The sequence below is a fragment of the Mesocricetus auratus genome, unplaced genomic scaffold, assembly GCF_017639785.1.
Source record: "Mesocricetus auratus isolate SY011 unplaced genomic scaffold, BCM_Maur_2.0 Super-Scaffold_100038, whole genome shotgun sequence".
Taxonomy (NCBI): Eukaryota; Metazoa; Chordata; class Mammalia; order Rodentia; family Cricetidae; genus Mesocricetus; species Mesocricetus auratus.
The window spans coordinates 3,573,758-3,596,318 of NW_024429216.1; the positions used below are offsets into that span (position 1 = coordinate 3,573,758).

Below are 22,561 nucleotides of genomic sequence, written 5' to 3' on the forward strand. Positions count from 1 at the left end.
TCAGGAGAGAATTTCATAAAACATTTTGTGTGTTGCTTTCTTCCAGCTGTTTCCATGGGAACCTCAGGGACTGCAGCTAGGCCAGTCACAGGTCCTTAAATCCAGAGAGGCTTATGACTCTGGCGGAAGTGCCCAGGGGGAGGGCTGGAAAGGACGTCTGTGGGGCTCTGGATGTTCTTGGATGTCACCACTTGATCTTTTGCTTAGGGGGATCAGGGTTCAGTCCACCCTCATTGGATGCTCCGGGGGCTCTCGGCTTCCTCAGTACCAAATCCTACCTTCTGGAAGTTTCTGAGTCCGGAATTCTCCACCAAACTTACTTAAGAAAAACAAAAAGCAGACCCAACCCCCAGGCATGGTGGTACACACCAGTATCCCCAGCACTGGGGAGGCCACACAGGAGGATCCCGAGTTCAAGGGTAGCCTGGGCTACACAGCACCGTGCCTCAAACAAAACAAAACTAGAAATTGCAAAGGCTTAGGCTGGGTGTAGTTGTGCATATCTGCAATCCTAGCTCCGGGGACACCAAGGCAGGAGGATTCCAGGCCAGCCAGGGCTAGGGAGTAAGACTCAATGCTGCCCCTTCCCCCACCGATTTCAAGCCAGCGTATAGACAGACAGAATGACAGAAGTGCACCACCATGTGCCAATGACTCGTACACTTTTTACTTTCTAACTAAAAAGTCATTACATTTGTTTAGTCCTTCATTGACTTTATTCTGTAGGTGTTTGGGGATACATGTGGGGGGAGTGGTCTCTGTTTCTCTCCTTCCATCCTGTGGGTCCTGAGGGTGGAATTCAGGCTTGGTGACAAATGCCTTAATCTGCCGAGCCATCTCAAAGGCTCATTTGTTTTAATTAAAAATTTTTTTATTTACTGCCATTGTGTGTCTGTGAGTGTGCACGGACGCCTGCCACATGTATGTGGGGATCAAAGGAAAGCCAGCAAAAAGAAATCTTTCACAGTGGGTCCCAGGAATCGAACCTGGGTCCTTGGGCTTGTCAGCAGGTTCCTTTACCTGCCGAGCCATCTCCCCTGCACCGGATCACATACAGATGGGTGAATGTATTTGTTGTATGGAGTTCATTTTCACATGAGCTTTACCCACAGCCGTCTATGGCAGATGTGAAAAAGCACCAACTTAGGATTCTCATCTTGTCCTGTGCGTGCAAGTCACTCCGGTGCCTGTGTGTTCACACGCGCACACCCCGAGTGAGTTCCTCAGAGCGAATTCCTGGAAGCCATCTGTGGCTGCTGAACCCTCGCCTGTTCCGAAGAGCCTCATTGTGAACAAGAGAATGCACACTGGCCCTCTCGTGGCTTCGTGTGACAACACGTGCAGGTGATAACACAGTCTACAGCCAGGTGTTGTGGGCCACTTTGTGTAATCCCAGCGGTGGTTGGCTGAGGCAGGAGGATTGCTGTAAATTCAGGAACAGTCCGGGCTACAGTGTGAAAGCCTGTTTCAAAACAAATGAAGAAAACTCAAACTAGGGGGCTGCAAGATGGCTCAGTAGGTAAAGGTGCTTGCTACCACGCCTGAAGACCTGACTTAATTCTTGTCCCCTGTGCTGGAAAGAGAGAATTGATCCAGTTCTCTTTTCAGATTTACACATGTGCCAAGCCACATAGGTATTTGTGAATGCGCGTGCGCGCGCACACACACACACACGCACACACGCACACACACAGTGAAATAAATACAATAAAAATTTTTTTTGCAGCCGGATGGTGGTGGCGGTGCACACCTTTAATCCCAGCACTGGGGAGGTAGAAGCAGGTGGATCTCTGTGAGTTCAAGACCAGCCTGGTCTACAAGAGCGAGTTCCAGGCCAGCCTCCAAAGCCACAGAGAAACCCTGTCTCAAAAAACCCAAAAAAATTTTTTTTAGCCCAAGCCAAATAACTCTGTGTCTTTCGGGGATAGATAATACCTAGTCATAAATTTCACTTTTTTTAAATTTTACTGATGATGGCTACTGTAAAATGTCACATCACGCAGGCATTTTGCATTTGAGGCTGGCATGGTGTTTCTGTCTGCCGGGCATCCATTTGAGGATCAGGAAGATGAAAGAGAAGCAGGGAAAATAAAGGGTAGGTGAGCGGTTTGCACAGCACCCAGTTGCCATGGGAACCGTGCCATCAACCCTCTCTCTACAGAAAAAGCAAATAACAAAAGGGAGGGGGGGTGGGAACCTGAGGTGGTTTTGTTCTGTTTGTTTCTTTATTCCTTATGTAATGGCAAGCTTCAATAAGCAATACACACTGCCGTTGTTCAAGGAGGGGCACCTGTAAGCCGGCCCCTCCCCCCTGCCCTCTCATGGGTTAGGGTCCCTAGGAGAACCCTTAGGAGTAACAGTGGTTGTCCTCATTTCACAGAGAGCAAACAGGCCTGGAGAAGTTCTGGAAGGTTCTCAAAGTCGCAGCTGGGAGAGCAGTAAGGATAGAGTATAAATTCAACAGCTAGACTACTAGACCCTACAGAGTGTGGGGACAGGAAGCTCAAAAGCCTTTGAAGGATTGGGCCATGGAGATGGATCAGTGGGTACCCCAGAGTTGTACTTCTGGGTTCATGGTAGAAGGAGGGAGCCGACTTCCTGAAAGTTGTCCTCTGACCTCCATACATGTTCTGTGGCACACACATGCATCACACACACACACACACACACACACTATAAATAAAACAAAGATTTAAAATAAGGAACTGAGTACAGTGGTTCACACCTATCAATCATCCCAGCAATTGGGAAGTTGAGACGAGAGGATTGCCAGGAGTTTGAGTCCAGCCTGGGCTACATAGCGATACCCTGTCTCAAAAAAACAAAAACAAAAAGGATCCAGTTGTTGGAATACAATTTTAATCCCAGCATTCAGGAAAGGAGGCAGAGGCAGACAGACTTGTGAGTTTGAGGCTAGCCTTGGCTACATAGTGATACCCTATTTCAAAAACAGAGTATAGGAACATTCATGAATGAAATGTAGTCTCTGTAGGTGAGTCTGATACCCATTTACTGAGTACCATATACCCGAAATGGCTGTTTACTCATAAAGGACAGCTAACCTTGGCATCCGTGGTTGGTATTCAGACCTCTAAGCCATGAAAAAAGATACAGTCGGCGTGAGGTCACACCTCCAAAGCACAATTTAAATTAAAGCTTTTTAAAGCAGAGTTGTGTCTGTCCCCAGAGGAATGGGGATGTAGTTAGGCTGGTAGCGTGCCTGCATCAAATGCATGGAACCCTGGCCTCAACCCCCCAGAAACGCATTTAAAAAAAAACAGCGCAGGCAGGAAGTCAACTGCACGTGCCCTCAATCTCAGAGTTTGTGTGGCGGCCGGAAGCAGGAGGATCAGAAGTTCAAGGTCATTTGTGGTGGTTGGCAAGTTCAAGGTTAGCCTTGCCTATAGGAGACCTTGCCCCCAAAAAACAAAACCAACGTGAACACCCATTGTGGAAGCATCTATGCCTTCAAAGGAGGTCTCTATCCCCTGGAGGGAGACTGATCATCTCCTGTGGTGTGTAGATCCCAGTGACTTTGTCCCTGTCGTGTCCCCCCCCTTCAGTCCCCAAACCCTACTTCCCACCTGGCCCTTTAAGAGCAGCTGCAGCGATCCCAACAGCGCAGACCCCAGCTGCTGCCTGCAGTGTTACTATGGAGACAGGACTAGCAGGAGGGGGCGGGGAGGGGACTGGGTCCGCGCAGGCGCAGTCTGAGGCTGCCGTACCGCAGCGGCCCCGCTGAGCGTCTAGACCAGGGTGCGCGCTTCGCTTCAGACTCCGCGGGAGCGCAGGCGAGCCGCCGCTCCCACCCCCCACGCCCACCAGGTGCGTTGATCGTCCTGCACCCCACCATCGGTAGCCAAGTCACCCAGGCTGTCAGGGACAAAGGGAAGGGAGGAACAGCTCGGGCCAGCCGGGACCGGACACGTAAGCCCCCTGCGGACCCTCGGATCGCCCCGGGGGAAGATCGTTGCGTTCCGCTAGGCAGCAGGTAGCTAAAGCTAGAGCCCGGAGCCCCAAAACCCGAGCCTGAACTCTAACCCTGCGGGTGGCCCTTCCAGAGTAGGATTGACCCAGCCTGGGTTTTGCAGTCCTCGGGCTCCCTCCCGCCCCAAGATTAGCCTTCACTGGGCAGCGCCATGACCATGAACCTTCTGCAAGATTGGTGCAAGGAGCTCGAGGTGGAGGTCCACAGGGCCCTCCTGATCACGGGCATCCCTGAGCGCCTGCAGCAGGCGGACATCGAGGCCACCCTGAGGCCGAACTTGCAACCCCTGGGCAACTACAGGCTCCGGACCGTGAGAGCCGTGACCAAGGAGAAGGCTCAGGCCGCTTTGGTGGAGTTCGGGGCAGATTTCGATCACTCTGCCATCCCCATCCACATCCGGGGCGATAATGGAATCTGGAAGATTCTGAGTAAGGACCGCGGACAAGATGCGCGGGTCCTTAGGCAGATGAGGCGCCTGTTGCTGGATGAAAGGCCCATGGATGACTTCCGAGAAATAGCCATCCCCCTGGTATTGGAGGCCCAGGCCCAGGCTAAGGGGTTGGGGAAGGAGGCCAAGAAGGCTGGCTCCTCCGAAGGGGCAGCCAGGAACCGTCGGGGCCGTCGGGGAGGCAAGCGCAGATCTAGAAGCCACAAGTTTACAGTTCAGAAGGGCAAGAAGAGGGGCCGGGGAGGGCGCCGAGCCAGGAGTGAGTCGGACGACTCCTCGGATGACAGCCTGGGTATTGTCATAGAGGAGATCTATGCAGAGGACCTGAGCATAGATGAGGACCAGAGGGCCCTGTACGCCACGCTCCAAGCAGCTGCCAAAGAGCTCACCAAGAAGTGGGCCTTCAGGGGAGACCAGGACGAAGGAGATGGCCCCCGAGAGTTTTTGGCACTTGTCACAGTCACCGACAAAGCTAAGAAGGAAGAGATCGAGAAAGACCTTCCCGGGACGGAGTCCATCTGCTTAAACATCAAAGATGAAAAGAGTGGGGTCCCCGACTTAGTTGCCCTCCTGGCTGTAAGAGATACCCCGGTAGTGGAAGTAGACAGTGAGGGGGAGGAGGAGGAGGAGGAGGAAAATGAAGAGGAAGAGGAGGAGGAGGAAGAAGAAGATGATGATGACGATGATGATGACTCCGACGGCGAGTCTCTGGAAAATGGAGAGCAAGGAAAAGAAGGGGCGGACAACCCCGAGTTTGTGGCTATCGTGGCTTATACCGACCCTGCTGATCCCTCTGCCCGAGAGGAAATGCTAAAAATTGCTTCTGTGATCGAGACCCTAGGCTGGGGCGATAAAAAAGACAAAAAAGACGTCCTTCCTCAAGTTCTGTCCGTCATGTCCAAGGACACGTCTGGGCCCAGAGTGAAGGTGGAGGAGGCGGGCCGCCAAGTGGACGCCATGGTCCTGAGGAAGGCGGAGGAAGATGGAAATCTTCTGGAGTGTATTTCTACTTTGGCCGAAGCCGAGAACTGCCCCAAGGGAAAGAAGTCTGGGCTGGGTCTCCTCCGAGGCTGGACCGCTGAGGGCCACCAGGGTGGCCTCTTGGAGCTGGTGGCACTCCTGGCTGCGCAAGATATGGTGGAAGCCGTGAAAGAGGAAGAAGCCAGCAGGTGGGGTGGCGGCGGGGGCGGCGGCGGCAGCGGCGGCAGCGGTGGCAGGAAGTGTGATCACAGCCAAGGTGGCTTATCCGATGTCCTGGCTTTCCTGGCCTCCCAGGAGAATCTAGAATCCAACGAGGAATCGGATGACGAGTCAGACACAGAGTCGGAGGGAGATTCCGACGACACTGACAGCGAAGAATCAGAACCCGGTGACAGCGTGTCCAAGAAGCCCCGCGCCAAGAGAGCGCGCACCGGCTCCAAGAGCCTGGCTCCTGCCGGCGCCACCGCAGCCTCCGCCGCGTCCAGGGCACGCAAAACCCGCAGGGGTGGCCGAGGTCGTGGCCGGGCCGTCACTCCAGAGAAGAAAGTGGGGAGCGGGGCTGCGACCGAAGACCACGCGGGGAACAACAAGAAGAAGAAGGGATCTGCAGGCGCCGGGGCCCGTGCCAGGGCTGGCGAGGCCAAGGGACAGCCAGCTGCTGTTCCCAAGTCTACCCGCGGGAAGAAAGCACGTCGGGGCCCAAGGCGGGCGCCCAAATGCCGTTAGTGCCACAGATGTCACTACGAGCCCTGTCTCTTGTGTGTGGACCCCCCCCCATTCTCTCTCCCCCCGCTCCCCCCTCTTGCTTAAACGCGTGCATTCGCTTTTGTGTTCTGCCTGGCTGGCTATGACCAGTGCCCAGCCTTCCCTCTTAGTTCTATGAACAGATGGCGTGAGCAGCGATCGTGATGACCGAAGCCTTGATCCGACAAAGAAGAAGGAGACAAGACCCTCGGATGCAGTGGCCGGTGGGTGCAGAGGAGATGTGGGCCAGGAAGGCCCCGAGGGGCTCTGCTCTACATCTGGAGCCCCAGTGTGAGTGCGTGTGGGTGTCTTCCAAGCGCCTGCTGCTGGCCAAACAGCTGGGTTCCACTGTGAGCCGCCTCTGGCCTGACTGGGTCTGGGTGAAACAAGAGCGTGTTGGGTAGTGTAAGCATTAGCTGAGCTTGGAAGGGCTCAGGCCGCGCGTGCGTGCGTGTGCGTGTATGTGTGTGTGTGTGTGTGTGTGTGTGTGTGTGTGTGTTGAGGGGGGAAGGTACTCCAGAAGTGAAAATCTGAGGGCACTGGGAGGAGGAGGAATAGAAACGGGAGGAGGGAGAGGAGAGGAAGGCTGATGGGGGGGGGTGAGGAGAGGAGGAGGGAGGTTAGGGGAAGGGGCGGTGGTGGTATTAGCCAACCCATCTGAGGCTCTGCAGGTGGGGAGGGGTGGGAGCCAAGCCTCCCCCAGCAGCCCTTGTCCACAGGTTGAACTGGTAACACTCTGCCGATGTGTTCTGATTTGGAAAAGTTGCAGGAAAATCCAGATCGCTGGCTTCTCTGGGCAAACGCTGCCCCTCCCACCGTGGCACCCCGGCTCCATCGCACCAGCTGTCTCTGGCCATTCCTCAGCTGCTTGCCCTTGTAACTCTTGACTTAGTCTGACAATGGAGTCCCTAGTCCATCCCCACCACCACCACGTGCAGTAAACGCCCCAGATCCCCTCTAAGGGTCAAGTGTCCCTATTGTAGGAAGCAGTTGCTCTACTCCACTCTGGTATTATCCGATCCCCCAGTAAACCTGGAGGACACTGGCCAGGCTCCAGACCTGTGCTGTCCCCGGGAGCAGTCGCTTCAGCTGTGTTTTCCTGCAGTGCTACGTGCCGCAGCCCTGGCTGCTCAGTCCTGTGTTTTGCTGTGTAGATAATGCTGTTCCTTGCACAGCACTTTTCACCCTCGTGTGTGTGTGTGTGTGTGTGTGTGTGTGTGTGTCTCCAAGTTTCTATCCCCAGGAAGTGACCGGTTCGTGGTACCTGGACCCTCTAGGATGTAATGGAAGTTCCGACCTGTCCTCACAGCCCAGACTGGACAGTCCAGCCCCCGTGGGGAGGACATACAGAAACTGCAAGGGCCGTGGGTACCTCTTTGTACTCGGAAGCAGCCCTCTGCTTGCTCCCGTGACCAGTGATGAAGAAGGGACAGACGGAGGAGCAGGCCAGAGTGGCCCGTGGCTGGAGAGGAAGCCTTTCTTCGTGTGGGCCGATGGACTTGGGGGGCTGGAGGAATTCCTGGGCGACCTGTGGCTGGGGAGGGCCCCACATGTCACTTCTCCCTGCATAGTTATAGGTGCCTGTCTTGTGTGCTGTGCTGTGCTGACCCGGGATCCTTAAGTGAAACATAGTGAAGCATTCTTTGGCTGTTGTTTCCTCTGTGGTCTGAACGGTGCTGTGCGTGTGGACCAGGCTGAGTGACAAGCCTTGCTGTCATGGCTGATCCGCATCCCTGGCTCCTGCTCCCCCATCCCATGGCCCGGTTGGAGCCTCATGGCCCTCCACACTCCAATTCACCCCCGGACCTTGCCACTTCTATAGAGCCCTAAAGCCGCCTAGACTCTGATATAGCTCCCAGTTGTCCTCACAATCCTTCCCCAAGCCTTGCCCGGGTCTTTACCCGGGACCCCACAGCGAAGTTCCGCACTACAGCCCGCGGTTTTAGCCTGGTCTGCATTTCACTGCCAGGAATGGGCATGGTGACCCACGGGGACTGTCTTGGCAGCCACATCTGACACCTGGTAGTGTCACTCCTCTCTCCTAGAGAGCTTGCTATGTCACCACAGCTCCAAGCCAACATTTTTTAGAGATCTGGATTCTGTTTGTGCAATAGTAGTGTCACCACTGGCCACCTCGGGGCAATTCAGCTTACATAGAATCCTAATGAAATAAAGCGGGACATTCACATTATTTTGGCAGTCCCATCTACACGGGCCCAAGCCCTTCACATGGCCAGGGTGACCACATTGCTCATAGGTACAGAATGTCTTTATGGTCACTGGAAGTTTCTGTCACTGTGGTCCACACATGATCTCTATCTTGTTTTCCACAGCCCCTTCTAGGTCCTCCAGGACCTAAGAAATACTGCTTTCTCCTACCTCAGGGCCTTTGCAGAGGCTGTTCCTGCTGCCTGCAATGCCCTTCCCCAGGACATGTCACCTCAAATGTCACATTCCCACCGAGGGCTCCCTGATGACCCCATTTAAAAAGTGACGCTTTCCACAGAGTTCTGACCATCCCTTGGCACATTTACGGGCACTTTTAGGGAAGTAACAAGAGGGTGGGAACATTGCTCAAAGATGAAGGAACAGGTCTCTTTGGGTTGGAGGTAACTCTTTTGAAAAGTCAGTAACAGCCTGCAGCCCAGGTCACTGGAGTCTGGAGGCCCCAAACACAGAGGCATTTTGCTGAAGACGGTCCAGAGGTTTTGACTCGTACATGTGAGGTTTCTCCTGCTGGCTTCGGGACCCAGAAACCTTCCTCCCCAACTTTTGAACCCTAGTGCACCATGCAAGATCAAAGGACTCTGGGGCTAAAGCTTCGGGGTCCTACCCGGCCCAGGAAAAGTGAGCGAGGGTGGAGGGGAAGCCTCTTAGAATCGGCTCCCAACAGTGGGAGTGGGATGTATCCCACAGTGTCCCCAGCACCTATCAGTGTCCCCAGCAGAATAGTACCGGTTGGGTAACTCTGGGGATGGGCAAACCAGACCCCAGGTGCACTTGGTGAGGAACATTCCAGAGCGATATGGTGTCTGGAGGGAGCCGAGGATCGAGTAAAGAAGAGCAGAAGGAACCATGGAGGGGAGGCCCCGAGGTCCCCCCGACTCCGGTGGGGGCTGTCAGACCCATAGCCCGCACTTGCAGGAACAGGTGCAACCTGCAGGAAGCCCTAACTGGTGTAGGAGGGTGGGACACGGCTGCCCCCTGGCGGCGGAAAAGGCAACGGCAGTGCAAGTTGCGCAATGCGGATTCTTGCATGGTGCGTTCCTGGGTGATGACAGGTGACATACTCCTTAGAAAAGGACAAGATGTATGTGTTAGATATTCAGGACTGCTGGCTAGAAAAGGCCCCTAAGGCAGAAGCCTGAGGATGACGGAGGCGACAGAGGCCTGAGGCAGGCACATGCCTGAGGGAGACCAGCCGACAGGCCCCAGCAGTGCGAAGCTGAAACTACAAGGCAAGTTTACGACCATCAGCGTGCAATTACCGGCCCTTCTGCGCAAGGACCTTGTGGAAGCAGCGTCTTCAAGAGACTATTTAGCCTCCTGTGGTGGCACACGTGTGCAATCCGAGTACTCAGGAAGCGAAGACGAGGGGGGGGGCGGCAGGAATTCCAGGTGAGCACGCCTTTAATCCCAGCACTCAGGAGGCAAAGGCGGGAGGATCTTTGTGAGTTCGAGACCACCCTGGTCTACAGAGTGAGGTCCAGAACAGCCAAGGCTACACAGAGAAACCCTGTCTCGATCAACCAACAAACCAACAAACCAACCAACCAACCACCCACATCAACAAACACAAAAACAAAAGGGCTGCTCTGCTGGCTAATAGAATTCTAGAGACTGGAAATTAGGAAGAGGAAGCTGAGCGTAGGTGGTCCAGGCAGATTTTCTGGATGTCCTTGCCAGGGACATTGTCTATCCTGCCTGTCGTTTGCCTTAGACAAGGACATCAGTGCTGTAGATTTTTGGGGTGGTGAGTAGGTGCAATAAAGGGAAGTGAGGGCTCTGGGGAGCTATGACGTCACTCCTTCCGGTATCTAAAGTCTGGTGCCCACAGAGAACCCAGATCCTTAGTGCAGAGTCCTCCCACTTCCCCCAGGATGCTCCTCCTAGCGTTCAGGTACGCAGAGGCGTCGTCCCACAAGAGCTGCAGAGGCCCCATTGTACCACGAGGGGGCGATCAGGGATCGCGAGTTCAAACCACAGGCTGCTCACCACGGTTTCCCGTGCCACTGGCGTGAAAGCCCAGATCAGGGCCTGAGCCTGGCTGCCTCAGCAGCTCCTTGGGATTTTCGAGAAATGCATATTCCTGATCCCACCCTGAATCTACTGAACCTTTTCGGGGATGGGCTTCCTAAATTTGTTTTTGTCGGAAGCTACCCAGGTGACGGCCACTCTGGGGACTGAATCTCTCTCTCTGTATCTCGAGATCTGATGCTTGGTTCCGGCCTACCCAGTCGAACCACCCACGGAGCCTTTCAGTTTTAAGACAGTCTCTCTCTGAAGCCCTGGCTGTGTAGACCAGTGTGGCCTCCAGGTCACAGAGATGCCCTGCTTCTCTCTTAGAGTGCTGGAATTAAAGGTGCACACCACCACGCTCAGCCACGCCCTTCTCGACCCTTGGAGCTATAGAAATACTGCGCTGTATTGGGCCCCAAAGCAGCGTCCTGGGAGCGGGTGGCTGAGCTCTGCCCTGGGTCCTCATTTAGGAGTGGAGTGTGTGCTTTGATGAGGAAGCCCCTCCAATAACATAAAAGCAAGAAAAGGAACTGGAGAACGCAGGAAGTCTCCGCTGTTTTGGGGCGACGGCTCTCTCCTCTTTGTGGGTTCTGTGTCATTTCTTCTCTTTTGCTGACAGCGAGAGGCGATGGGGTGGGTACAGATAGAGGCTGAATTGGAGCCTGGCTTCTGGGGCTTCCTCCCTGGACACCCCTTTCCTTCAGAACTAAAAGTTCAGAAGCGTCAACCAGCCAGGTTCGGGACTGGTTGGCAGGCACCACCTACACCTCCTTAGATGATAAACATACCCAACGCTCTCAGTACTAGTTTATTCTGTGTTGCTGTAATAAAATATTTACCGGAAAAAGTTTATGAGAGAATGCTTTATACTGGCTTATAATTTCAGAGAGATCTCGGTCCATCATGCTGGGGAAGGCATAGCCGCATGCAGGAGTAGCAGAGCCTGTTGCCATGGTGACACACCAAGAAGCCGAGATACAACTGCTAGACCACAGGGTGATAGGACCTTCAAAAGCCTGCCTTTTCAGAAAGTATCCTACTATGCCAGCCAGACCTCCTAAAGGCTGATGTTAGAGGGCTGGAGGCCGGAGACTCATGAGTTCAAGGCCAGCCTCAGCTCCATCTGCCATAGGACTAGGGAGATGGCTCAGCTGGTAAAGTGCTGGCCACACAAACATGAGGACCCGAGTTTGGATTCCCCGTATCCAGGCACAAAGTTGGGCGTGGCCTGCAGGTAGGTGTACTCCCAGCACTGCGTGCACAGAGACGGGTGTGTCCCTGGTTCTGGTCAGCCAGTTCAGTCAACTTGATAGGCTCCTGGTTAGTGGGAGTCCCTGCCATACACAGGACAGGAGGTGGTGGCGCACGCCTTTAATCCCAGCAGCGGGGGGGGGGCCGAGGCAGGTGGATCTTTGTGAATTCGAGGCCAGCCTGGTCTACAAAGTGAGTTCCAGGACAGGTTCCAAAACAATACAGAGAAACCCTGTCTCAAAAAACCAAAACCAAAACCATAACCAAAAAACCCACTGGGTGCTTTTCCAGGTTCAATTCCTAGCACCCATGCCAAGTAGCGTTCAACTGCCTGTAACTTTCAGGGAGCTCAGACACCATCTTCTGGCCTCAAGGAAGACACCCCCATGTCAACTCCTGGCTTCTGCATGCACACGTATGTGCACACTTGTACATACTCACATGTATGAATACACAACCACACACACACATACACACACACACTAACTTTGTGCTGGTTAGTTTTGTGTGTCTACTTGATTGACACAAGCTAGAGTCATCAGAGAGGAAGGAGCCTTAGCTGAGGCAAGGCCTCCATGAGATCCAGCCATAAGACATTTTCTCAGTTAGTGATCAGTGGAGGAAGGGCCCAGCCCATGGTGGGTGGGGCCATCCCTGGACCTGGACCGGTGGTCCTGGGTTCTATAAGAAAGCTGGCTGAGCAAGTCAGGGAAGCGAGCCTGCTTCCAGGTTCCTGCCCTGCTTGAGTTCCTGTCCCGACTTTGTTCTGTGAACAGTCACCATACGGTCATGGTGTTTCTTTTTATATTATTTTATTTATTGTGCATACAGCCTTCTGCCTGCATGCCAGCAGAGGGTACCAGATCTCTTTTTTTTTTTTTTTTTTTTTTTTTTTTTTTGGTTTTTACGAGACAGGGTTTCTCTGTATTGTTTCAGAGGCTATCAGTCCAGCCCGGCCTCGAACTCACAGAGATCCGCCTGCCTCTGCCTCCCGAGTGCTGGGATTAAAGGCGTGCGCCACCACCGCCCGGCGAGGGTACCAGATCTCATTCAAGGTGGTTGTGAGCCACCATGTGGTTGCGGGGAATTGAACTCAGGACCTCTGGAAGAACAGTCAGTGCTCTTAACCGCTGAGCCATCTCTCCAGCCCACGGTCATAGTGTTTCACTGCAGCAATAGTAACCCTAACTAGCGGTCTCAACAAGTTGCTCTTGGTCGGAGTGTTTTCTTGCCTCTGCGCAAAGATGGTGAGGGCACTGGGCTTGGGAGGAGTGAAGCTGAGTGGAAGACCCTTGAGTGCAAGAGGAAGCCTGACGGAACAGAGGACCAGAGGACGAGATGACCGCCATCAACCGTCTCCGTCCCTGAGGTGGGTGGGTTAGCACAGCATCCTGGAAAAAGAGAGTCTAGGAGGAACCCATACACCACCGTTTTGGTTAGCTTTGTTTATTATGACTGTGACTATTATTTGACACGTGCTAGGCTTACCTGAGAAGAGGAAACCCCCACTGAGAAAAGCCCCCATCAGACTGGCCTGGAGGCAAGCCTGTGGGTTTTCTTGATTGACGCAGGGGGGCTCCGCCCACTGTGGGCGGTGCCACCTCTGGGTTGATGGTTCTGGGTGAGAGCAAACTGAGCAAGCCAGTAAGCAGTGTTCCTCCGCGGCCTCAGCCTGAGCCCTGATCTGGGCTCCTGACCCAACTTTTCTCAGTGAGGGACTACATCTATAAGCTGAGATAAACCCTTTACTCCTCCAGCTGTCTTTTTGGTCACGGTGTTTATCGTAGCAATGGAAGAACACGCTAAGATAACCCCTAAACCTTCTCAACTCACATATGCAGTAGGGTAAAAGAGAAACCTAAAGTCTAGCCAGGTGTGGTGCTACAGGCCTGCCATCCCAGGACTTGGGGTCCTGATGCAGGAGGGCCTTGAATTCAAAGCCAGCCTGCACCAGATAGTCAGAGCTCATCTCAAAGCAAAAGAAATGGAGCCGGTCATGCTGACTCACATCTGCCATAGCCCTGGGGAGGAGATCAGAAGCTCAAGGCCATCCTTGACTAATAGCAAATATGAGGCGAGCCTGGACAAGGTAACATCTCATCTCCAAGCAGAAACAAAAACCAACAAAACACGAAAGAAACCCAAAGGCTAAAGAGAGAGGAAGAAAATGGAAAAATAACCCTGAACACAAAGTAGAGATGGCTAGAAAGGTTGGTGTTTGCAGAGATGTGTTGTCTTGGAAACTGCTCTGCAAGGTGTCGTCATGGAAACCGCAGGACCATGTGTCGCCATGGAAACCAGGACTCCTATTAGGGATGCATTAGAACCATTTTTAAATCCTTTGGCAACCAGATTGGCTCCTTAACGTGAGATCTGGTAGGCAATTGATTCCACTAAACACTGTGTGTATATAAACACATGCATATATATTTTTTATGTATTTTTCCTACATGAACGTGATTTATTTATATATTTTTTTATCTTATTGACATTAGGTTCTCCCAACGCCTAGGCTGGCCTCAAATTGGAAATGTAAGTAAGGATGACCTTGAACTCTTAATCCATGTACCTAGGGATTAGAGGTGTGCACCACCACACTGGCTTTTAATGAATTTTTGAGACAGAGTCATTATGTAATCCTGATTGGCCCAGTCCTTGATTTGCAGCCCTGGCAATTCTTGAACTTTCTGGGATCCTCCTGCTGGGATAACAGGCACACACCACTATGCCTGGCTTTATAAATACATTTTAATTTAATTTATTTATATTTACATCTCCCCCTTTTCTTTTTGATTTGTTTTTCAAGGCAGGTTTTTTTTTCTGTGCAGTCCTGGATGTCCTAGAACTCACTATGTAGACAAGTCTGGCCTCAGACTCTGAAATCCTGCATTTTTATTGTTATTTAATGTATATAATTGCTTACCTGTGTATATGTATGTATGTAACCAAGGTGACCAGAAGAGGAAGCCATACTCCTTGGACTTACAGATGGTTGTGAATTACCCCGTAGGTGGTGGGAATGGAACCTGGGTCCTATTCAAGAGCAGCCAATGCTTTTATCCATTGAGCCATCACTCCAGTCTGAGAGTGTAGGGAGCGATCTTGGGAGCCTGTAGTGCTGACCATGCCCAAACAGGCGTGGTCACAGGTATGTAGAAGATGCGGGGAATAAAGATTGGAGAGGAAGGGGACTCCCTTTCTCTTCTCTTGGGGTTCCAGTTGGATCTCAGAAGGCAATGGAGCACTGACCTTGGGTTCTTGGCTTCTCATGTAAGTGATTTCTCCCTAATAAAATGTCATACAACATCCCTATCCTGTGTAGGTTAATCTTCCTCGATATGAGAGCCTCACTATGTAGCATTGGCTGGCCTGGAACTCACAGAGATCCACCTGCCTCAGCCTCCCAAGTTCTGGGATCTAAGGTGTGAGCCACCACACCTGGCCATAAACACATTTTAACTTTTTTTCTCTTAAACATCATTATCTGCTAAGTATTTTGGATTTTGTCACAAGTCTGTGTGTGTATACATAATATTGGATAAATTTTCACTTAAACTATTTTTATGTCTCATTTTTATTGTTCTAAAGTCGTTCCTTTTCTTTTTTACATATTCCAACCACATGGAATGACAATTAGGCACAGGTTTTGGGACCGTAAGATGGCTCAGGGAGTAAAAGTGTCCCCTGCACAAGCCAGGGTCTGAGTTCAATCCATGTGGAAGGGGAGGGCTGACTCCAGCAAGCTGTCCTCCAGTCTCCACATGTGTGCTTTGGCACACGCACAATCTTACACAAATGTCACACACACTCTCTCTCACACACACACACACTCACAAATGACATCAATCTGAAATGCAGAGTTTTAGAAATACGACTTTCTCCAAAGCCCACATTGCATTGAAACGGTATAATCAAAAGGCATCATTTTTGTGTTTGTGTGTTTAGAGGAGGGTTTGCTTGCATGTGTGTGCTTGTGGTGGCCAGAGGTCAATGCTGGTACCTTCCAGATTGTTTTCCACTTTATTTAGAGACAGGATTTCATTATGTAGACCAGGCTGGCCTCTAACTCAGAGATCCACCTGTCTCTGCCTCCTGAGTGCTGGGATTAAAGGCGTGTGCCACCATGAATTTTTGAGGCAGGGTCTCTCGCTGGCCTGGATCATGCTCTGTGGTAGACTGGCTGGTCCAGGGGCTCCTACGGTACTGTTCACATCTGTTTCCAGCACTGGAATTACAGCCCTGTGATGCCCTACCTTTCTTCTTTCATGGGTGCTGGGGATCTGAACTCAAGTCTTCATGTTTACACAGCAAGTATTTTACTCACATAGCCACTGTCCTCGCCCTTCAGTTTCCTTTTTGGTTGTTGTTCTTGTTTTTTGAGACAGGGTTTCTCTGTGTAGTCCTGGCCGTCCTGGAACTTGCTCTGTGGACCAGGCTGGCTTTGAACTCAGAGGTCCGCCTGCCTCTGCCTCCACAGTGCTGGGATTAAAGGTGTGTGCCACCACACAGAGTTTTTCAGTTGTTCTTCATATATGGGGTAAATCTCAGTTTCTGGGGTCACAGAAGTTTCCTTTTTTGTAGTTACATGTGATACAGTTGGTCAAATTCAAACATAAACCCAGTCTTGGGAATTTTCATCTAAGTCACCTCAACTTTAGTAAACTTTATAAGATAAGTAGCGCAGGGCGTTGGTGGTGCACGCCTTTAATCCCAGCACTCAAAAGGCAGAGTCAGTCGGATGTCTGTGAGTTCGAGACCAGCCTGGTCTACACGAGCAAGTTCCAGGACAGCCTCCAAAGCCACAGAGAAACCTGTTTCGAAAAAAAAAAAAAAAAACAAGTTGCCAGACGTGGCCAGACGTGGTGTCACATGCCTTTAATACTAACACCCAGGAAGTAGAGCCAGGTGAATCTCTGGGGGGTCCAGGCCAGTCTGGTCTACACAGAGAGTTCTAGGACAGCCAGGGCTGCACAGTAGGACCCTTTTTGGTGTGTGAGAGTGAGACGTGTGTGTGTGTGCATAATTTTAAAAAGGAAAAAAATAGTAGAGAAACTGTCCCCGGATGGATGTAGGATACTGACTTTTTTTGCCCAGTGGACATCCGAACAGTCTCAGTGACCACATCTTTTGTCCATTTTTTCTATTAAGCCCAACTGCAGGGTCACAGCAGGCCTCAGGATGCCTAGCAACCAGTGGCCGGTTGCCATGGAGACTGCCGGGGATGCAGATCTGAGAGCCTTGTGCAGGAATCAAGTGCGCATGAGCACTCTTGAACACCAGCTTGGTGGTGCTCAGGGGATCAAGGCTGTGTACCTGTGCAGACTGGGCTGGATCTGGGCATAGGCACAACTTCCTGGCTCTTCGGGGCCGGGGCCCTGCTCTCAGCGGGCAACTGCTCTCCAGCCTCCTGTCCTTGGCCTGCCTGGACTGCCAGAAGCCGGGGTGGCCAGACCATCCCTGTGAACCTGCAGAGCTCCAGGCTGCAGGAAGGGGCCAAGGCCAATTGCACCATATTCGGAACACGTGAGCAACTGGGGCCCAGGTTAGGGAGGAGCATCTTGGTGGGGAAGAGCTAGGCCTCTTGCAAGGCAGCCATCTTCCAGGGAATCTGACCTCACTGTCTTGTCACCTGCGAGATTCATATTTTGACCACCTCACCTCCATCAGCTCCTTCATAGATTCTCTGTTCCCAGCACAGGCAGAGCAGGAAGATGTCGGAACCTAAGGCCATGAGCCTGCTGGAGGACTGGTGTAGAGGCATGGGACTGGACATCCACAGGTCTCTGTTGGTCACTGGCATCCCCGAACACTGTGGTCACGCAGAGATCGAGGAGACCTTGAACGGGGTCCTCTTGCCCCTGGGCACGTACCGTGTGCTCAACAAAATTTTTTTGCGGCAAGAGAACGTCAAGGCTGCTCTCGTTGAGGTTAGCGAGGGTGTGAATCTCAGCTCTATACCCCGCGAGTTCCCAGGGAGGGGCGGTGTCTGGAAAGTGGTCTGCAGGAACCCCACCCAGGACGCTGAGTTCTTAAAAAATCTCAACGAATTCCTGGATGCCGAAGGGCGCACTTGGGAGGATGTGGTGCGCCTCTTGAGGTTTAACCACCACCCGGCATTCCCGAACTCAAGCCAGCCTTCACCGAACTGGGCAGAAGCCATGGGGTTGCTCCTGGGCGCGGTGGTACAGGTTATCTTTTACATGGATGCTGAAATCCGTAATCGGGAGGAAGAAGCGAGGGCTGAGGAGTCTGAGTTGAGGGCGTCTTGGGCTTCAACAGCGACGAAGACGGTAAAGAAGGAGCCCGGGCTGGGCGTTGAGGTGGGCTCGGCTTTCAAGACAGAGGACAGAAACTATTGGAGGAAAGCAGAGGACCGCGGCGACCCTCCAAAACCTCTAGTTCACAGGGCTGGAGGTAAGCTTCGTTCCAGGAGAAGGAAGCAGAAAAAAAATCCTAAGCAAGAACCAATATACTGGAGAAAACCCCACGGCAACAATTACTACAACAAGGCGTATTTGGAAAGCCCTGAAGCTGCGCCTGCCCAAAGCTCAGAGACCCCAGACTCTGTTAAGAGCAACAAAAAACCCTTCGTGAAGCAGGAGGAGACAGTTTGGAAGAAGAAACGAGTCTGGAAGGATCCCAACGATCTTCCTCAGCGTACACTGCCCACAGCAGAGAGTCCTGGGAGTCTAGAGCACTCAGATCAAGACGGTGAACCTGAAAACCCTCCCAAGAAGAAAGCCATGACCTGGGCTTCACATAAGATCCCTGCCCCCACGAGGAAGAAGAGGAAGATGAGCGTGGGCTCTCTCTCTTGTGTTCTGGTTGATTCCGAAGCCACCAAGAGCAAAGCTGTGATTCCTAAGAAAGGGCCTAGTTCTAGAAGGGCCATGTCAGCTCAAAGGGCTCCTGGGGGGGCCCAGTCGGCTGATGCCCCCGCGTCAACATCCAGGGCTCGGAAGTCAGGAGGCTTCCCTCGTGTCTCCAAAGGTGAATGGATATAGAAATGACTTGGTTAGTTGAAGTGGGGTTGCAGTGGGGGTGGGGGGTGGGGGGAGGAGGCAGAGAGGCTCACAGGACCTCAGTGCATTACGGAAAGTGTTCACACTCTCCCAGGTGAGGGTCAGTGAGGGAGAGCCTGGGCCTCCCTCCTCGAGCCCTTGTTAGGATTGGGGTCACCCACTTCCCTCCAAAGCAACGTAATGGTTTGGGGGCATGTAGTCGTTGCACACACATGTAATCCCAGCACTTGGGAGACTCAACTTGGGGTTGAAAGTCTGAGATCCGGCTGGACTGCATAGAAACTTATGATTTGAGATTCTGTTGTGGGTTAGGGTGCAGGACTCTAGGGTACTGATGTTTCTAGGGCCTGGCTGGGTGGGATGGGTGAGGCCATGACCATGGACTCAGGAGGTTCCCAGGCAGTAAATATCTAATTATGCCTATCCCTGTCCCCCTTGTTGGGATGTTCTGATTTATCCACAGATCCCAGCAATCTATGATTCGGGGAGCCCTGTACCCGAGGAGACGGAAGAGTACCAAGGAAGATGTTTCAAGTCGCGAGCAAACTTTTTCTTTGTGGTTGACTTTGGACTATCTGGGGGCCCGTGATATGTGTGCGTGTCTGGCCCACACAGGTAACAGATGCCAGGCCTTAGGAGGGGAGGATTGTCGGGGGCGGGTACCCTCTTTGTGTGTTTTCCTCAGCTGGCACTTCTTCTCAAAGGCAGAAGAGGTGATGAGTAGCTTCAGAGAATTCCAGAACATTCTTTCCCCTTTGCCCAGAGGGGCTTCATGGTTATGCTTACCTACATTGAGCCTTTATTGTCCTCTGCCTCCTTCCTTTTCTTCTGGAGGCCCAGGCCGCCTGCAGAGCCTGAAGTCCAGAAGGACAGGGTGGCTGTTTTGTCCCTTGTGTTGTCAGCATTTGGTAAGTCAGGCCTTGCTCTTCAAAGCTTCGTGTGTGTGTTTTTCAAGTTCTGTCCTACAGCAACCTAACTGGAAGTTGTTTAGGTCCCAGGAGTTAGTTCTGGGGAAACAAAACAAAACAAACATCTGTTTGCCCTTGAATTCTTCAGATTTCAGAGTCTTTAAAGAAACTGAGGGCAGGACAGATGGCTTAGTGGGTAAGAGGGCTTGCAATACAAACACAAAGACCTGCGTTCTAGTCCTTAGGAGGCTTGGAAAAAGGCCAGGCATGACTGCCCTGGCCCGTAACACCAGCATCGGGTCTTGGATACAAGTAGAGCCCAACAACTTGCTGGGCAGCCAACATATCTGAAATAATAAGCTTCTGGGCTGGGGAATCTCCCAGTGAGGGGCTAGGGGTGTGGCTCAGTGGTAGAGCCCCTGCTAGTATATGGAAGGCTCTGGGTTCTAGTTTCAGAACCAATAAAAAACAAAATGGAATAAAAATGGCACTTTAGTTCCCAAATGGGTTAATGTTCTCTCAAGGAAGCCCGTGGTGGGTAGGAGAGGTTGGTAGATAAAAATCAGTTTTTAGCTCTAATTCTGTTGACTTCTATGAGACCCCCTGTCTTTGAGGGGGGATCAGTTACTTACATAATAGTAAGAAAGGGAAAACCTCTCTCTTTTCAAAAGTGTATTTAAAATAGACTGATTTCTGTCCTCTGATTTCTGCCATGTGAAGGAGTCTGGATGGTACGTCGCTACATCCTAAGGATTTTTTTTTAATGTTAAAAGGTATGAAAGAGAGGCTAGAGATATGGTTCAGGGAGAAAAGGGGCTTGTCACTAAGCCCCAGTCTCTGGGTTCAATCCCTGGCATCTACATGATGGAAAGAGAGAAGCAACTCCAGAGAGTCCCCCTCTGCCCTCCACAATCATTCCATGGCATGAGCATACCAGTGAATAAATATAATTAAAAAGAGAAGCAACTCCAGAGAGTCCCCTCTGGCCTCCACAATCATTCCATGGCATGATCATACCAGTGCATAAATATAATAAAAAAGTTTGACATTCAAAATAAAATAATGACACACGGATGTAATCCCAGCATGTGGAGGCTGAGGCAGGAGAATTGCTATTAGTTCAAGGCCTGCTTGGGCTAAAGAGTAAGACCCTGTCTCAAAGTAAATAAGTAAATAGGAACTTTTTTTTAAAGTGTAGAAAAGTGATAACTATGTTGTAATCCAAAATACTGGAATATTCCCTTGTGTGCATAGAATAAGTGTAACTAGTCATTGGCACTGTACATTGTATATAATCGCATTTTTCTCTCTGTGTGTGTGTGTTCATCTGTGCAGATGAGCACGTGTGTGGAGGCAGATTGCCTTCGGTGTTCACTCCTCAGCCACCAACGGCCTTTTCATGAGACACAGTCTTCTCACTGGCTTGAAACTGGCTAGGAGGCTGGCGGGGCAGAGGATGCTAGGGATCTTCCGGTCTGTCTCCCCAGCACAGGGGCTTCTAGCCTTGCTACAATGTTGCCTTTTTTTTTTTTTTTTTACTGCACAGGTTTTGGGGATCAAATTCAGATCTTTGTCCTTGAAACATAGTTTCCTAACTGAGGTGTTGTGCACCACGCCTACTCTCTAATTAAAGTTTCTTCTAGATGTGAACTTTGAGGAGAAAGGTACGAAGGAAGTGGACGAATTTGGTCGGGAAGTGGAGGGATTTGGTCCCCTGCGCGTTCCATAACATAAAGTCCAAAGTGAGTCTGCAGCTGTGCGTTTCCCTTTCCTGTTCAGCTGTGATTGACAACAGAGCCCCTTGCTAATCTGGGCTGACCTGATACCCAGTTGGGTTTCTGTCCTGGATTTCCTTCCAGCCCTTGTGAGTTTTCAAGCTCTCTTCCCGCTTCAGTTTTCTTGATTCAGAAACTGTCATCAGTTGTTAGACATTTGTCAGTGAATCCGTCAACCACCAGGCCCAATTCTCATGATAATCCCGAGACACCTTCGTTGAAATAGTGCATTGATGTAACAATCAATGAATTTAAATGTGTGAGTGTAAAATAAAGTTGTGCAAATGAAGTCTCTGTGTAGTCTGTCTTGGAGGAAGGTGTGTGCAGGGTGGCGCTTGGAGGAAGTACTTCTCTGATGAGCAGTAAGGGATTCATTCACATGACCATTGTTAATTTCCCATAAGAGAAGAAGAAGCTATCTGTTATTGGTGGTTGTGATCTGTCTTCCATGCCCCCAATGGCCCTATGCTGTCTAGAATAGGTAAAAAGTGATGTTGGATGATCTGAAATTATTAGTTTATTTAGTTACTTATGTTTTGGTACTAGGGATTGAATCTAGGACCTCACACATATTAAGTAGTCACCCCACTGCTGAGCCACGGCCCCAGTCCCTCACTGGGGGATTCTAGGCAGGGGCTCTACCACTGAGCCACACCCCAGCCCCTCACTGGGGGATTCTAGGCAGGGGCTCTACCACTGAGCCACACCCCTAAGCCCTCACTAGGGGATTCTAGGTAGGGGTTCTACCACTGAGCCATATACCTATCCCTTTTTTTTATGTTTTATTTCCAAGCTAAGGTTTCAGTGTGGTCAGTGTAGCTCAGGCTGGCCTTGAACTTGTGACCTTTCTGCTTCAGTCTCCCAAGTAGAAAAAATTATAGACCTGTGTCATCGGGCCTGGATGATACCAGTTTATTGTACAAGTATCTGGAGAGTGAGAACTCTTTCTTCCTTCCTGCCCCTTGGCAGAGACAGAGGGCTTTAAACAGTTTATGGTCTGGGAGCATGGTGTGTGTGTGTGGGAACATACGCCAACACACTCCGTGCTGCTCAGAGGACAGCTTTGTGGGACCAGTTTTCTCTTTCCACCTTGACATGGGTTCCTGGGATTTAATACAGGCCTTTGAGGAAGCACCTTTAACCTGCTGAACCATTTCACCTGTCCCAAGGCAGAAGCCTATTTTTGGAGGGGAGATGTGTATGAG

The 22,561-nt window shown here is 51.5% G+C and overlaps 2 protein-coding genes across 2 annotated transcripts; both read left to right on the plus strand.

The window, feature by feature from the left end:
* The first annotated feature begins 3,714 nt into the window (after nucleotides 1–3,714).
* Nucleotides 3,715–7,802, plus strand: Pnma8b (PNMA family member 8B). Its single transcript, XM_005086421.3, has one exon. The coding sequence runs from the start codon at nucleotides 4,140–4,142 to the stop codon at nucleotides 6,141–6,143; it is 2,004 nt and encodes a 667-aa protein (XP_005086478.1). The 5' UTR covers nucleotides 3,715–4,139; the 3' UTR covers nucleotides 6,144–7,802.
* Nucleotides 7,803–16,885: 9,083 nt separating this feature from the next.
* Pnma8a (PNMA family member 8A) lies at nucleotides 16,886–21,645 on the plus strand. Its single transcript, XM_005088250.4, has 2 exons — nucleotides 16,886–18,641; nucleotides 19,137–21,645. Exons 1-2 carry the CDS (start codon nucleotides 17,363–17,365, stop codon nucleotides 19,151–19,153), a joined length of 1,296 nt encoding a protein of 431 aa, XP_005088307.2. The 5' UTR covers nucleotides 16,886–17,362; the 3' UTR covers nucleotides 19,154–21,645.
* The last annotated feature ends 916 nt before the right edge of the window (nucleotides 21,646–22,561 follow it).

Bases quoted from the DNA above. Each gene is read 5' to 3' on its own strand.
- Pnma8b (XM_005086421.3), top strand. From the start codon at position 4,140: ATGACCATGAACCTTCTGCAAGATTGGTGCAAGGAGCTCGAGGTGGAG.
- Pnma8a (XM_005088250.4), top strand. From the start codon at position 17,363: ATGTCGGAACCTAAGGCCATGAGCCTGCTGGAGGACTGGTGTAGAGGC.